The sequence below is a fragment of the Gambusia affinis genome, linkage group LG21 (genome assembly GCF_019740435.1).
Source record: "Gambusia affinis linkage group LG21, SWU_Gaff_1.0, whole genome shotgun sequence".
NCBI classification, from domain to species: Eukaryota; Metazoa; Chordata; class Actinopteri; order Cyprinodontiformes; family Poeciliidae; genus Gambusia; species Gambusia affinis.
Window position 1 is genome coordinate 4699898 of NC_057888.1, and position 15620 is coordinate 4715517.

A 15620-nucleotide genomic window follows, 5' to 3' on the forward strand; every position below is an offset into this window, starting at 1 on the left:
TCAGCCCTTATTTTTACACACATCAGTCACATAAAAGACAGGCTGAGAAAGATGTAAACAGCAAAGAATCGAGTCTCGCTTAAGGATGCAGACTGCTGCATCACACCCACCCACGCACATGCATACAGCGCACTTAGGGGGGAGATGTCAACCCACGGCAGCTCCCCTCAGCCTCACGCTTCAAGCAGAGCAGAATAAAAGCTGCCAGTCTTCAAAACGAGCACAGAAACGCTTCCACACACCTGCTGTACAATGGTGGTGAGCTCCAGGCAGAGCTGAATGACATTATTTCGGGTAACTGAGTAGTCTGCCACAGCAGCAAAGGGAGACCTGGAAGGGAAAGATAACAGCGGTGAGTCTTTTAATGCTGCTGCTGCGCTGGATGATGTGCAGGGGTGATGGACAGGGGGAGCGCTGAAGGGAGATGTTAGCGAAAATGCCGCCATGCTGCAATATTTAAACCAGGATTTATTTCATTTTTTTGCCTTTAAAGCTTTTAGAATAAATGTTTTTTGTTTTTTTTACATATTTGTTCAAACTGTCAATGTCACAACAGTATGGTACGAGACAAATAATATGTGAAAAGAAATCAAGCTGTTCTGACTTTGAAACAACCAATCAGAGTCAGGAGGCGGGGCTTAAGCTTAGCTTAGCAGAGTCACAAACGCTCAGGCTAGCTAGCACAGCCACCAATAAACGATCCTCCAGTAACGTCAAGTCTCTCCACTGTTAACACATTTAGCGGAGAGTACATGAGATTGATTGATAGCGCTTAGACCCGCCTCACGTCTCTGATTGGTCGTTTTTGTACATTTTTTCAGACAGCAGCAGCAGCTCAGGGAAAAGATAGAGATCCATCTTTTCACAGATTATCTGTCTCATAAACTCTCTCAACATGGTGACAGTTTCAACAAATATGTAAGAAACATGTTTTTTTAATATAAAAGTTACATACGGTACCTTTAACCATTTCTAAAAGTTAGCTAGAGAGCTAACGTTCTTACTGATCTCTTTTGCAGTTTTCACATAATTGATAACATCCTAATTGAAAAACATCCTAAAAATAGAAAACAATGTCTGGTAGTGTTCTAAACTGGCTTATATCATATTTTGGCAGACCGGGAAACTTTCTATGATTTATACAATATAAATTTAAGCAGTTATGGAGTTCCTCAAGGTTCCAATCTTGGCCCACTTATATTAAGAAATAGAAAAGAATACCTGGTACTGTACTAAACTGGTACTGATTTTGTTTGGGCAGACTGGGAAACTTTATATGCTTTAGTAAATATAAATCTGAACGAATAAAGTTTATGGAGTTCCTCAAGGTTCCAATCTCAGCCCACTTATGTTAAGAAACTGAAAAATAGAAAAGGATGTCTGGTAGTGTGATAAACCGGTTTAGATGAGCAGACCGAGACAACTTTAGCGTTATGCCACGCTAGTTTTGACAACAAACATCTCGTGCTCGTCTCAAGCTGTGGGTTTTTCTATTCACCAGTCAATGGTTTGTGTTGTGTGACTCCAGAACCAAACCTAGAACTGATGGGGGAACAGAAATGAAGAATATGTAATAAACCTAAATAAGAACATTACTCATCTTATCCCTAATTTTGTCTTTAAAACGATCTTAAACCAAGCTAGAGACTCTCCAACTAAAATAGAACATAGAAAACATTGCACATGTTTTGTATTTTCCATTGGTTATTTAAAAATAATGATTGAAGTGACAGTAACTCATCCAAAAGTCCAAACCAACACCAGGAAAATGGACAACAACACCAGTTTGTAGAAGTCTGCACTGGTTCCCTGTTGGTGAAATGAATGGAGTATAAAACTGTTATTCTATCTTCTTGAAATATAGTCAACAATAAAAAATATTTCTCATTTAATGCGTTGTGTTGATGAATTGCTCATGTGCTAATGATCAGGGATGGTGCTAAACTGTCTTCATATTTCAGAGGATTTAAAGGTTGCCATCTGTCATTCAGAGGTTGCAAAATGTCAGTGATGTGGTTTTCATGACTCTGTTGCGCGTTTGTTAATTATCCGACTGAATCAATTTGGTTCTAAATGAACCTAATCCACAGTTGTCAGCTGTCACAGCGCTCATGTGTGAATGGAGACTCATTCGTTTGTTTGTTGTATGAGGCCAGAAGAAAAAAAAAGAAATGTCAAAAACATCATAAATGTGCCTCAAATGCCTTTACAATCCACTGCAGCGACTGATTTTTAATGCTCTTTAAGGTTTATAGTATTTCAATGTTAAATATTTGTATCTTACAATTTGTTTATTCACTTTAAAGTTCTGCTTTTGACTGTTAATAAAGTGACATCCAGCTTAGCAGGAAAATAAGAAAACTTTACATTTTAGAACATATTAATGTGAAATTGTATCATTGGACTATATTTATAGGTTTGTCATCTTTTTTAAACTATATACAAGTAAAACCTACAGGTTGTAGAAAGCGTGCAGAGCTTTTTTCATTCATCAACATTGATTATGTGTTGTTTCCTATTAAATTTTTCACATTTTCTCAAGCTTTATCCACAAACGTTAATGTATTTTATTAGGATTTCATGGGATAATCCAACACAAAGTAGTGCATACTTGTAAAGTGGAAGCAAAACAAGTGAAACAAACGAGAAAAATAAAACTAAGTGTGATGTCAATAATTAAAAAAAAAAATTTAATAGAAAATAAGCATACACATAGAAATAAGTTACTCACCTAATTAAACAACTATCAATTAATTAATTACTCACTTACAATCACACCAACACTGCAAAAACAAACAATCTTTAGTTTCTACTGCAAATATTGTAGTAAATGTAAATGAATAACTAAATTAAAAGTAACTTATCAGCAAACATAGAAGCTTGTTTAAAATAATTCCTTGATATTGATCAAAAATTCAAGTTCCATTGGCAGATTATTTAACTTACAACATGGATCAATTGTCTTGTTAGAAGTAAATTTATCACCAGTTTTAAGGAATTATTTATTTAAAACAAGCCGCTATATGTTGCTGAAGAGATACTTGTAAGTTAGGTTTGTTTTAATTCAAGTGTAATAAGATATTTGCAGTAAAATTGCTTGGTAAGATTTGGTGTTTTTGCAGTGAACTTGAATGTAAACATAGAAAACTAGATTTAGATCCTTACAATTAGCATCAGAGTCTTTATTGCATCATTAATATGCCCACAACTATAATCAACAATTATCACTGCCGACTGATATGAAACGCTTTTACTGTGTTAGGTTTTTCAGTCATATCGACAAAGAACAAGATTTTAATTTGTTCTCAGAGGAAAAGGAAACCGTGTTTGATCTGCTGAAGGTGAAAAGGCCTTTCCTTTCAGAAAACACCACTTTTCAAACCTTACATCATTTTGAGTTTTCTGAGGCAAACAAACACAGCGGCGACCTCTGCTAATGTCTGGATGTTTCTCTATAAACGGCTTTGTGAGCTGAGCTATTAGACCAGCTTGAATTTATTATGTTTTCTTGCCTGGAGCTCTGCTAGCTCACAGTGTCTCCTTTGTGTTCCCAGTTTCCACTCTAGCACTCTGTCCATTTTGTTGACAAGTATACCTCCCTAAAAAGAAAAACATTTCCTAGCGAGGAACGGCTCTGCAAAGCGCTCATAAATTAAACCCTGCGAGTGCTCAGGTGTGAACAAGGTGAGAGTGATGAGGAGCTGGTGGAGTTAATGAGGCGCTAATGACTGCACACAACAGCAACGCGGCGCTACAGACAACAGCAACGTTAGCGCAGAATCATGACACACATTAGGACGGCGGCAGAAAGCGGCACATTTCCTTCGCTGTTCCAAAGACCCAGATAAGACTCAGCCCAGCCTCTAGTGTATGATTTATCAGTGGTTTGTGTGATTTGGGTCATCACTATTGAGGTTGACTACTATATATACACATGCACAACCTGGGGGTGTGCAGGAAGTCTGCTAACCACCAGGCAACCGCCCTGAAAACAACTTTGTTTTATTTAACTTGAGCTATAAAACTTTAGGATGTAAAACTCTGCAGGTTATAAAAGAAAATTGTATTTATTTTCCAGACACATAGTGTCATTTCATGGCACAATCAAGTAACTATGTCACCTTAAATTTTTATAAAAATGCTACATGTGTCAAATACGACTTAAAAAATGTGACTTTGTAAATTAATGCCTGGAAATTGGGCCTCTGTCTCTTTAAGAAGCTCCTGAGACTCCGCCTTCAGGAAATCCTCACAACATGGCTCCTCTATTAACCCTTTAATGTTTTCACCAGCGTTTCACTGAAGTAGCTCGTATAAGATGTGAAGTTCCACAAGGTGTTTGCTAATTGTTGCCAGCTAGTCTGAAGGAGCTGAGTGGGGGGAGGAGCTAGCTCCACCAAGGTCTTTCGCACAGCTGAATCGTTGCCATGGAGACTAAAGGATTACTCAAACGTGTGAAAGTACCAAAGCATCACTCCTCCAGGTATGTTTTTAATGAGGGAATAACATTACAAACATAATTAAAAAACAAAAAAAAGTTGATTTTTACTTGATACTTGCCCCTTTAGCAATTCTGTCTGGTTCTGGTTGTGGTCTGCTCTACATATTCAGAACCAGAACCAAACATGGAGGAAGAGCATTCAGCTCCTATACACAACAAATCTGAAACAAACGTCCAGAAAGTTGCAAAACTGTCGAAACACAGAGTTCCTTTAAATGAAGACTTAATATTCATTTGTTTAGATTCACATTTAATTTGTTATAAATTAGGAATTTACTCCTAATATTTGATGTGTATTAATGACTTTAATGATGGCATTTGACAAAATGTAATGTTTCTTTGTTTTTATCATTAAAGCACCTTCTTGCCGTTGCTGAAATGTGCAAATAAACTTGAATTGAATTAAAAATAAATGGATTTTTAGTAATCATAACTAATAAGTTGGCTGATTTTGAAAGTGAAAGAACTTCCACTTTGAAGAGGATGTCCTTTCATTTTCAAAATCCACTAATTTGGTCCCAGGATTTAAGGATTCTGGGTCAGAATTTTGTGTATTTTGACTTAGAATCTAATCAGTCAAGTAATTTCTATAGAAAAAGCTAAATGCTAAAGTTTTGAAGCTACAAGTGAGGCTTTTCCAGCAGCTGTGAAACTGTATTGCTGCTTTTTAGGCTTTACATTTTATAGAGCTTTTAATGAGCACAGTAGAGGGAAGGGAAGAACCAAAGAAAACAAGTCAGCGCAGTCATTACTCTGGCTGAAATAAAGGAACAGTTACAGTTCCTGCATTTTGCAGCCATCAGCAAAATATATGACACATAAAACTCCTCCGTGTGAATAATTAATGTTGTGTGTACGCAGTTCAAAGACGCACACGTTGAGTTCAGCTCCTGAATTCAGACGAAATGAATAAAAATGTGAGGAGACCTGAAAGTCTGCGGTTATTTTGTACATGGAAAGGTTGCAGGATGTTTCCCTGCAGATACCTACGTTCTCCCTGAGAGCTGGGATAACCAGCAGTCAGACGGATTAAAGCTCAACTTTTCTCCAATCTGACACTTTCTAAGATATGCTAACCTTTATCCCCATTATTAAACTCCTCACTCTGAGCTCCCTGGCTGCAGAAATCAGTTTTACAAGATGAGATTTCCTTACCGCCTTGCTTGTAGGAATGATGCACTGATGCAGAGTGCACAAAAATTATGATCAAGTAAAAGTAGCGCTACTTTAACGTAACTTTTATTGCTGGTGAATTAAAAACAAAGACGAGAGGATGAGAACGGAAATGGGGGAGCCAGATAATAAGATCACAGTGTATTTTTTTAAAGTTATCTTTCATTTATTTATTCTTTGTTCTGACAAACTGTTTACTTTTCCCCTACCTCTCTTTTCCACTTTTACCCAAAATATTTAGGTCAATCAAGCAGCATTAGAGAATAGAAAAATAATTAAAATTAGAAGATAAATTCCAAGATTAAAAGAAAAACTTAATCCACATATGTTAAACAATTTTATTGTTTTTGTTGTGACACCAATTGATCAGTGTTTTGTCTTTATTTTGAATGTACACTTGTTTGTTTTTTTACATTTTTGTTGCTGTTATTTGTTTTGTAGATCAAATATTGTAATGTTTGTTGTATATACACTAACTGGAGAATATTTTTACCCAAGTAAAAGTAAAAAAGTGTTTTGTTAAAAAGTCTACTCAAGTACTGAGTAACTCCTCAAATTATCAATCATTTAATATCTAAAAATTACATCATCAGACAAACCAAAATATAAAGTTAAGTGGAAATTGTTTGTATTTTAAGGACAAAAATGACAATAATTCACATTATTAACAAAAAAATATCAAAATCAGGCAAAAGAAAATGTTTCCAAATCAGTTTCTTTCAATCAAAAAACTTATGAAACTTTAACAAAAATTGCAGGCGTGTGTTTGTGTCTGGAGAAGTTTTGGTTAAAACATGTTTGTTATTCATTCAGCGGGAAGAAAATCCAGAATTTTTACTCAAGAGTAGCGATACTCTGTAATAAAATTACTCAAGTAAAAGTCAAAACACTCCTAAAAGTACACACTTTAAAAAAAGTTAGATGTAATAGAGTAAATGTAACTAGTTACTACGCAGCTCTGATGCAGAAACTGGATATTTGCTTTGTGTTGTTGCCTCATTTCAGGAGACTGACACGGTTTGCACAAGTCTGTCTTGGGAGTCTCAATGTCACTTCGCCACCTCCAGTTGCATCATGGGACGTGTGCGAAGCCTGCGTGTTCAGCCGAACGCGTGCGTGCGCGATTCGCGTGGGCGTCTGTGTGAGAGCGTGGCGAGTCCGCGTGTGCCCGAGGTCGAGATGGCCTGAGGACCGGTGTGGGTGTCTGGCATTTCAAGAGCCAGTGTCGAAGACCTTTAGCTCTGTATCTGACGTTTGTGTGCTGCAGGCGGGAGATCGTGTCGAGTCATGAATACAAGAGGAGACACAAAGAAAAGGGTAAAGAGTAAAAGAGACGGACAGAGAGAGAGAGGCATGGAGAGGGCAGGAGAAAAGGCTCTGAAATGAAAACATATTTCCAAGCAGCAGGAGACGAGTCTGCTTCTTTTTGTATCTGAGCTCTGATGGTGAAAGGATTTATTCTTTATGATCACATATAGGCTGCAGCTGAGGGCTCTCTTTGTATTACATCAGGGTGAAATTCAATCGACAGTACAACGTTTCTTCAATTCTTACAAAATACACCAAAATATTTATGCAAAAAAATCATAAATCTTAAAGATTTTTCTGTCAGATTAATAATTCGTTGAGTTTCAGAAGGCGGTTTGGCTTTAATGAAACTGAAAGGCTTTTGACAGCAACGCTGTTAAAACATTCATTGTAAGAAAGATGCAAGCTCTTTATTTCTTTTTACTATCTGGCACTAAATGAGAGTAAACTTTTCCCATTTCAGGTCATCAAAAAGGCTAAAATAATAACACTTTTCCTTACAATCTCACAATATTTGATTTTAATAGCGGCTCACCAGTGTGAAATCATGAAAAGAATCAAAATAAATCTGCTAAAATGTTAAGATATTTGTCTTGAGCTGGACAATATGGCTGAAAAACATACCAGACGATAATAATTAGTGGTATGTTTTTTGTTTTAGATATCTTTAAATATTGCCATACTGGTGTCATAATACTGTCATACTGTTTTTTTGTTTTATACATACTCAACACTGTTGTTTTTTTATTTCTAATCAGGTGGCAAAACCTTAAACTGCTGCTGCACCAGCTGCTCAGCAGGTTGTTGCTAGGTAACCAAAGAATGAATGAGTTGCTAGGTAACCAAAGAATGAGTGAGTTGATAGGTAACCAAAGAATGAGTGAGTTGATAGGTAACCAAAGAATGAGTGAGTTGATAGGTAACCAAAGAATGAGTGAGTTGCTAGGTAACCAATGAGCGAGTGAGTTAGTGGATTTCCCCAATATTGAAACAATATCTAAAGACATCAACCAGGAAGTTCAAGGTTGAATGTAAGTAAGTTTTACCAAATGGTGAATAACTCCAAGAATACTACCACAATTTTTATAGTGTTGTTAGAATATTAGGTCAATGTTAATTGACCTTAGTAAACTGTATTCAACATCTCCAGTTTCAGAAAAAAGGATTTAAATTATATTTGAATATTCCAAAACCCAGCTATACAATTTTGCTGCACAATGCAAATGTTGTACTGAATTAGACTATTTAATAATTGATAAATACCATCACTGGTTTTAAATTCACTTGCATCTGTTGCCAAAGAAGCTTGAAGCCTTAAATACTGATTTGAACTCTGACCTAAACGGTCAATGTATCAAAACGGTTTCCAACCAGCATCCGCTCGCTCTTAAGCTGCTAGAAAATATAAACGTAGAAACCAAAGGAGGTATAACCTGTCCAGCCACGCCAGCAGGCTCTTGGCAGCGGTGATGAGGTCAACCACGGAGGTCAGCAGGTCGTTGGGGAGCCGCCGCGAGCTCCTGCTCTCCAACTGGCTGCTCCGCCGGCGGCTGGAGATGAAGTTCTGTAGGTTCTTGGCCGAGGCGCCCAGCTTGTGAGCGAGAGTCCTGACGCTCTCGGTCTCCAGACCCGAATTCTGGAGGCAAAGACGGATAAATATGAAGACCGGGGAGCGAAAACAGTTAAACACAAGCGCTTCTTCGTTTTACATGTTATAAAGGTGATCCATTAGCCAAAATATGCTGGAATTCCACTGGGGTTGCTAGGTAACGGGGCTGGAAATCTGCTGGGGTTGCTAGGTAACGGGGCTGGAAATCTGCTGGGGTTGCTAGGTAACGGGGCTGGGCTAAGCAGAGGGTTGCTAGGTAACGGTGCAGTGCCCTTCGAATGTGACTCAATAATCGGGAGGTTTCAAACAACTGTCTACAAATACTTAAACAGTCACTATTTTAAAATTAAATAACTAAAAAAATTATCATGAATTCAATCCAACAGTTTTGGAGTTTAATTCGATTTAATGTACAATTATATTTAACAACTTCAAAGTTAGGATTTTATCACTAAAGTCCACCAAATTGATTTAAATTTAGCCGTTTTTCCATAATGAATCCTGAAAAACTGACATATATATTCAATTAAATTCAATTAGATGACATGAAATTCAAAACCTATTATAAAATGATACATTAAAACATTAAATTTGTTCCTTTCTGAACTATAAATAAAAAACATGTATAAATAATTAAAAAAAACATACTTGTGAGACAAACCATTCAAATCTACAAGGAAAAAAAGAAAATTATAATTGTTTTGAAATTGTTCGTTCTCCAGACACCAAAAAACATCTGAGGGTTTTTTTTTTAATTGCTTGGGCTGTTTTTAGAAACAGTTGAGACTGAAATGGAAGTACAGTTTTGTTAAAATGATTTGCTTAATGTTGATAGATGTGGCCAACATCATGATTCTGAATGAATAAACTGGGCTGAATCATTAAAAAGGGCAGTTTAAGAAGTCAAAACTGTGATTATGAGGATGGCATTTAGATTCCTCTGATAAAAGCCCTGCTTTTTTAACCTTTGTAAACTTCTGGCTGCAAATGGCAACAGATTTATTCATTTGTAAATCCATTAATGGGATAGAAATAGTTCATTCTGGTTGGTATTTAATTGTTAAAACAAAGCAACTCGCCATTTCTTTGCTTTAGGGACCCTTGGGAAATCTAAAGAAAAAGAAGCAGGGCATAAACAATTTACTCCCGGCTAGCTGTTGCTTTGTGCACTGAAGCAGAGCGGCATATTTTACAGCCTGAAACAAGGCAGGAAAAGCAGAGAAACACTCACCAGAGCACAGAGCAGGTCCACGGCCTCCAGGATGAGCTCCTGGTGTCCGATTCGAGACACGCCCAGCTCCTCCAGTTCGGCGTGGCTGATCCTTAGCAGCCGCTCCCCGGACACACCCGCCCGCTCAATCACACCCACATACTGCTGCAAGCAGTCGTCCAGACCTGAAACATAAACACACACAGAGCTGCTGTAGGTGTTTGACTCTAAAATCACAAATCGGATCAAGAGAGAAATAAAAATAAAGAATCAAACTTCATCAGTAATCTGCTGGTGCTCATAGAGTTTGCAAATGCGCTTTAAACTTTATGTCAGTGCAGATGATTAAGAGAAACAACATTGGAGAAAGCATTAAAAATTATTGTTTTAAAGTTTACATTTACTAGTGCAGTCAGTCAGTTAAGAAATTCACATTAGATTAATCACTGGCACTGTGATTAATCCCGATATTAAACTTTGCAGTCAATATCGGTCGATGAAGATACCATGCCGATCGTGCATCCCTAGTTCCAGCTGTTTTCTGGAAGTTCGTTCTAGATTTATGGTGAGTAGAAGCTGAATGCTGAGAGATCTTCAGTGATTTATAAACTAACAGTATCTCAAAGTCTACTTTCTCAGTGGAAGGACTTTAAAAACTGGTGTAATGTGCTCTATCTTCCTGGTGTTAGTCAGAACACCAGCTGCAGCGTTCTGATTGATGTTTTAAGTAGACCTTTAAAGACACTATTGCAGTAATCAGCTTGTGACCATCCTGAGAATGAGAGCGAGGTAAGTTAGTGCACTCCTTTGCACTAATTTATTCCCATCCATTACTGCCTTATTTTGTCTTATTTCTTCAACATTCAATCATCTAATCATCATGCCTAGCAAATCAGTAGCAGAATAAAATGTCATGAAATGAGGATTCTTATATGTTCTCACTCCTGTTCAATCAACAAATGCATTTTGATTAAAAATGTTGCAGAAAAAATAAAAAATCAAGTCAGCCTCATATTATAGTCCAAGTATCTCCTGCCTGTAATGAAATATTTAAAGAAACCACAACACAGTTAATTATCATTAGAGAAATGATGGGCTGTAATGGTTGCAGGGGCCTCTCATCCTAACAGCACTTATTCTGCCCAATGTGGTAATTTTGCCCCCCAGCCCACATTGCAAACATATGGTAGGACTCCAGACTTTCACTGGTGGTTCCCCTCATCGAGCTGCGCCTGCAGGGAGAGCGGATCACTCCACACAGGAAGAGACAGTTACACTGCTGCTTGTTCCTGTAATACAACAGCTGCTGTGTCGTGTTTTTCTGATGCTTTTTCTTTGGTTGCAGATTCGGATGCAACCAAAGAGTCTTTTAATATTAAAGCAGAATATTAAAGAGATTTCAGCAGGAACTTTGTTAAATGTGGTGGTTTTGGGTTTGTTCTCGCATCCAAAATGACACGAAAAACACAGGTAATAAACGGTTTTTATGCTTTTTTTTTTCCCCACCGCAGTGTTTTACTTTAAACTGAACTGCACTGCTTGAAACGTACAACAGGGTTCTTATAAAAAAACACCTTCAAAAAGAATTCCTACCTCCCGAATTGTCTCGCATTTACCTCAAAGTTTGTTTTATAATTGGGCTTTATGTGATAAAAGGAAGGAAAACATAAAAATGCAAAAAGTGAGGTGTCAGTTAACCCAGCATAATTCTGCCATCACCATGTTTCATAGTGTGGATTTGAGGTACGGATGTAGTTTTGGCACAAAACTATTTGTCCCTTTTAACAGTGAACTTGAAGTTACACAGAGAAACACTATAATTTTTTAGATTTCCTCCAATTGATCAAACACAAATGGTGCAAAACAAACTGTGTATCAAGAAAGACTCAAGTACAAAAAACATACAGAAACATGTGAGGCAGAAACAAAACTACTGTTACACAAACACATTTTTCCATCATATTGGTTGATTTTACACAATCAGTGAATCCAACCGCATGAAACCACTGATATGAGTCACTAACGCTTTACTAGGACACTGAAAGCCACTTTACATGAAATCAATCATTCACATTCACGCACACATTCGCATACTGAAAAAGTCACAATTTTCGAAATTCAAAAGTCAAAACTCTGAGAAAAAAGTCAGAATGTATCTTAATTTTTTTTTCTGTACAAAATGACCCAAAACAAAAGCTGAACCTTAAACAAGAGTCAGGACGCTGGAACAAAAACAAAGAGCAACTGAGCAATAACGGAGCAATCAAGCCGCTTAAGACTTCACTCTCTGCTGGATTGCGTAACATCTGTGAGGACGTGTGGGACGATCGCTGGCCTTCCACAGCGAGAGTGTGTGTTAGTGTGTGTGGATGCATTAAGTGTTTGTTCCTGCGTCTGGCCGGCAACGTCTGCTGAGTCAAAGGAAAGCAGATCAAGACAGAGCGGCTCAGCTGCAGCCCCTTGCTCCCAAAACAATGAACGCATCCCGATCAACAAACAGGCAACTGCAAACACACACACACACACACACACACGCCCGCACACGCACCTCAGAGGAAGGAGCATTGATTTCCCTCGCTTCAAGTCCCAGCTTTATAACACAGTCATCTATCATAACCACACTAACAAAGATTGGGAGGAAAGAAAGGCAGAGGAAGGAAGGATGAGGAAAAGAAAACGAGCATGAAGAGGAAAAGCTCACAGGCAGCTGCTAAATTGCTTTCAAACGCATTCACTTACACACACACACACACACACACACACACACACACACACCCACACATTCCTTTGCTCATCAGCGACAAGGAGATACTTTTTTCCTGCCTCTGCACCCTCCATCCGCTGTCACCAAATCTGAAGTCTAAATGAAGCGTTCCTTCCCAGAATAGCACATATCAAGAAGGAGAAAAAAATCTACGGGGTTCAATCAATTACAATTTGAAACACACTGACCCTGCAGAAAAGTAAACAAATACGAATTCTGTGGCACTAAATGAAAAGATACAAATATATTTCAAAGATCCTTCTCCTTATAAGAGTCTCAACTAAGAATAAAGAAAAATGCAAAGAGGTTGAACTGGTTTTATTATCTTCTTTAGTCTGTTTGGAACCAAAGTAAGACCATTTAGAGGAAGTCTGTCTTCTTTAAACCAACTGCTTCTAAAAACAGCTGGTGTTTTTGGTGTCTGGAAAATGAGCAGTGTCAAAAACTTCTCAATTGTTAAATCACATTCCATGGCAGGGGTGTCAAACCCACTTTCTTTTTGGGTCAAACCAAGGTCACAAAAGTTCTTAAAAGGCCGGTTGTGCCAGAAAGTACTGATAAAACCAGTTCACAAACTGTTAAAATATTAAGAAATTCTTAAAATTAATTAATATTATTGAACATCTTTTCAGTCCCTCAAGGATGTTGAGACACTTTTTGTGATCTTTTGCAATAAAATCAAAGTGTTTGTGGTACTAGTTTGAAAATATTTGCGATATTTGAGCTTATTTATGACGGCAAATGTGACTTTTTATTACTTGCTGTATAGATCTTGGACTATAATCTGACATCAATTAAGGTTGAAGCAACTGTTTAGTACAAGTAGGAAAGTTTTTGACAATTTTTGAGAAAAATCTGCAATAACCTCCCAATTATGTATCAGCACAAAAAAGTGCAGGGATTTGTTGATTTTGCGTGAATTTCCACGATAATTCTCAAGAAACTGGAGGGACTGATTGATATAATTTGGCAGCAAACAGATAAAAACTGCATTGATTTGATTGACAACATAATATTTAAGCACACTTGTGTTTAGTCTAGAATCTAAGGCCCACATAAAAAGCTACGGCGGGCCGGATGAGTCTAGAGTTTGACAAATGTGTTCTGTAGGGACTGCGCCGTTACTTAGCAACCCCGCCAAGCCCAGCTTGTTACCTAGCAACCCAAGCCAAGCCCAGCTTGTTACCTAGCAACCCAAACGGACCTCCACCAGTGTTTGATCAGCCAGTTTTGGCTCTGTGTGCGCTGGACAATGACTGCTGGGTATGGAGTTAAATTTGTTTCACAATTAATTTAACTCTGTACATTTGTTGTTTCTAAATGAATATGATCTTGTTTTCTTTGCGGTAGTTGAGGTCTGAATGCACTGCACCTTTTTCTTTATTTTGACCATTTCTCATTTTCTGCAAATAAATACTAAAATTTTGCTTGTAATTTAGGATACATGTTGTCAGTAGCTCATAGAATAAAAGAACAATGTTCATCTCACTCAACCATGTACCTATAAGAAGTAAAGTCAGAGGAACTGATCATTTTAAGTGGTTTCTTAATTTTTTCCAGAGCTGCATAATTGTGCATCTGTTTGCAGCCATTTTCATGTGTGAGTCCACTTTAAATCCAAAGTAGAGCTGACATTAAAGTTTAAAAAAAGGTCTAAAACAAGTCATTGTGAAAAGAACTCAAAAGAAACAAAACTGACTAAACTAAAATCTCATTATCTCAGAAGGATTTTGTGCAAAAAATGTAGTGAACATGTTCAGTCGCGCTCATAGCTCTATGTTAACCTGCTGCAGGTGAGATAAGCTCCACTGTTAACATCACAAAACCGCACTTGAAGAAATCTGAATGATCTCTTACTTCCACTCTCTGCTTTGACATTTGAGATTGTTCCCAGCTCACCAATTAGTGTTGGGGAAATTTTAATACCGTTTTCGTTCTAATGAGACATCAGTCCCCTGCTCCCCAAACCAACTGCGCTTGTGATGCGACTGTTAGTCGCAGTGGAGAGTTAGCAGAAGTGAAAGAAGCAAAGCTGATTAAAACAATTTCGGCTTTCGCAGACAGATTGTTACTCCAGTGGAAAGAGGCAGAGAAGCAGAAGCGGAGGAATGTACATTACGCCGAAAGTTCAGTGGTAATCAGCATCGCTTATCGCTGGCAGTGAGGGCGAGCGTGAATGCCCTGAATACTGAAGAGTCAAATTGTAAGTGGCATCAGCAAGCACACACTCCCACACAGTATGCAGCTAAAAAGTGAAGCGCTGCCATATGGTTTATATACATACACCGTAATGTCATCTCTTTGGGATCCATTTAAAAAAAGAAAACATAACCTTCATCAGCCGAATCTTACGGAGTTCAGTAGCTATTAACTTTAGTCTTAAAACCATCGCTTTTATTAAATCTCTCTACCCAACTCATGCAACTCACGTTCTTATCTCCTTCTCACAGAACTCATGCATTTTCCGACTCAGTGCAAAACAAATTTCTAAGCGATAGCATCCAGGGATAAAGAAAGGACCTCCAAAATACAACAGCAGAATAACCAAATAATAGTGCTACGCATCAACAGCCAGTTTTACCACAAAACAGAGAGAAAAACAGACACTTGCTTGAATACATGGATGCATTCATGTATCTTTGGCATCAACGCATCTTGGGTAATTTTTTTACGGCATTTCGGCTCTGTTGGTTCCCACAGTCCTGCCAAATTGGGTCGTAGTAACAATCTGTTTTTAAAAGAGAAAACTAATGTGGTGTAAGCAGCCAAAAATATTAAGTTCAAATGATTTTTGCACTTCCTTACATTTCTGCTAGACAGATTATCTGCCCAGATATTTATAACACGTTCTGTTTTGCAGTAGGTGTTTAAAGTAGGAAGCTTATTATTATTATCAGGTTGCACATCTACATTGTAAACAACCATCAAATGCAAATATAACAGCATATTAAAGGTTTCTAAAATAGAAAATGTATGAGCCGTTTTATGAATTAAAAGGTATAAAGCATTAACTCAAATAACTCAATTTAAAACACATTAACATGATTTTCTTTAA

At 37.6% G+C, this 15620-nt stretch overlaps 1 protein-coding gene across 2 annotated transcripts in view; it reads right to left on the reverse strand.

Annotated features, from left to right (window-relative positions):
- Window positions 1-15620, reverse strand: part of cnksr2a (connector enhancer of kinase suppressor of Ras 2a) — a 71652-nt gene that overhangs the window by 37757 nt on the left and 18275 nt on the right. For both annotated transcript variants that reach the window (XM_044104022.1, XM_044104021.1), the window contains exons 2-4: window positions 9823-9986; window positions 8416-8618; window positions 243-330 (exon numbers count right to left, since the gene is read on the reverse strand). In XM_044104022.1, the coding sequence (XP_043959957.1) occupies window positions 243-330; window positions 8416-8618; window positions 9823-9986 (455 nt within the window). The remainder of the gene's footprint in view (window positions 1-242; window positions 331-8415; window positions 8619-9822; window positions 9987-15620) is intronic.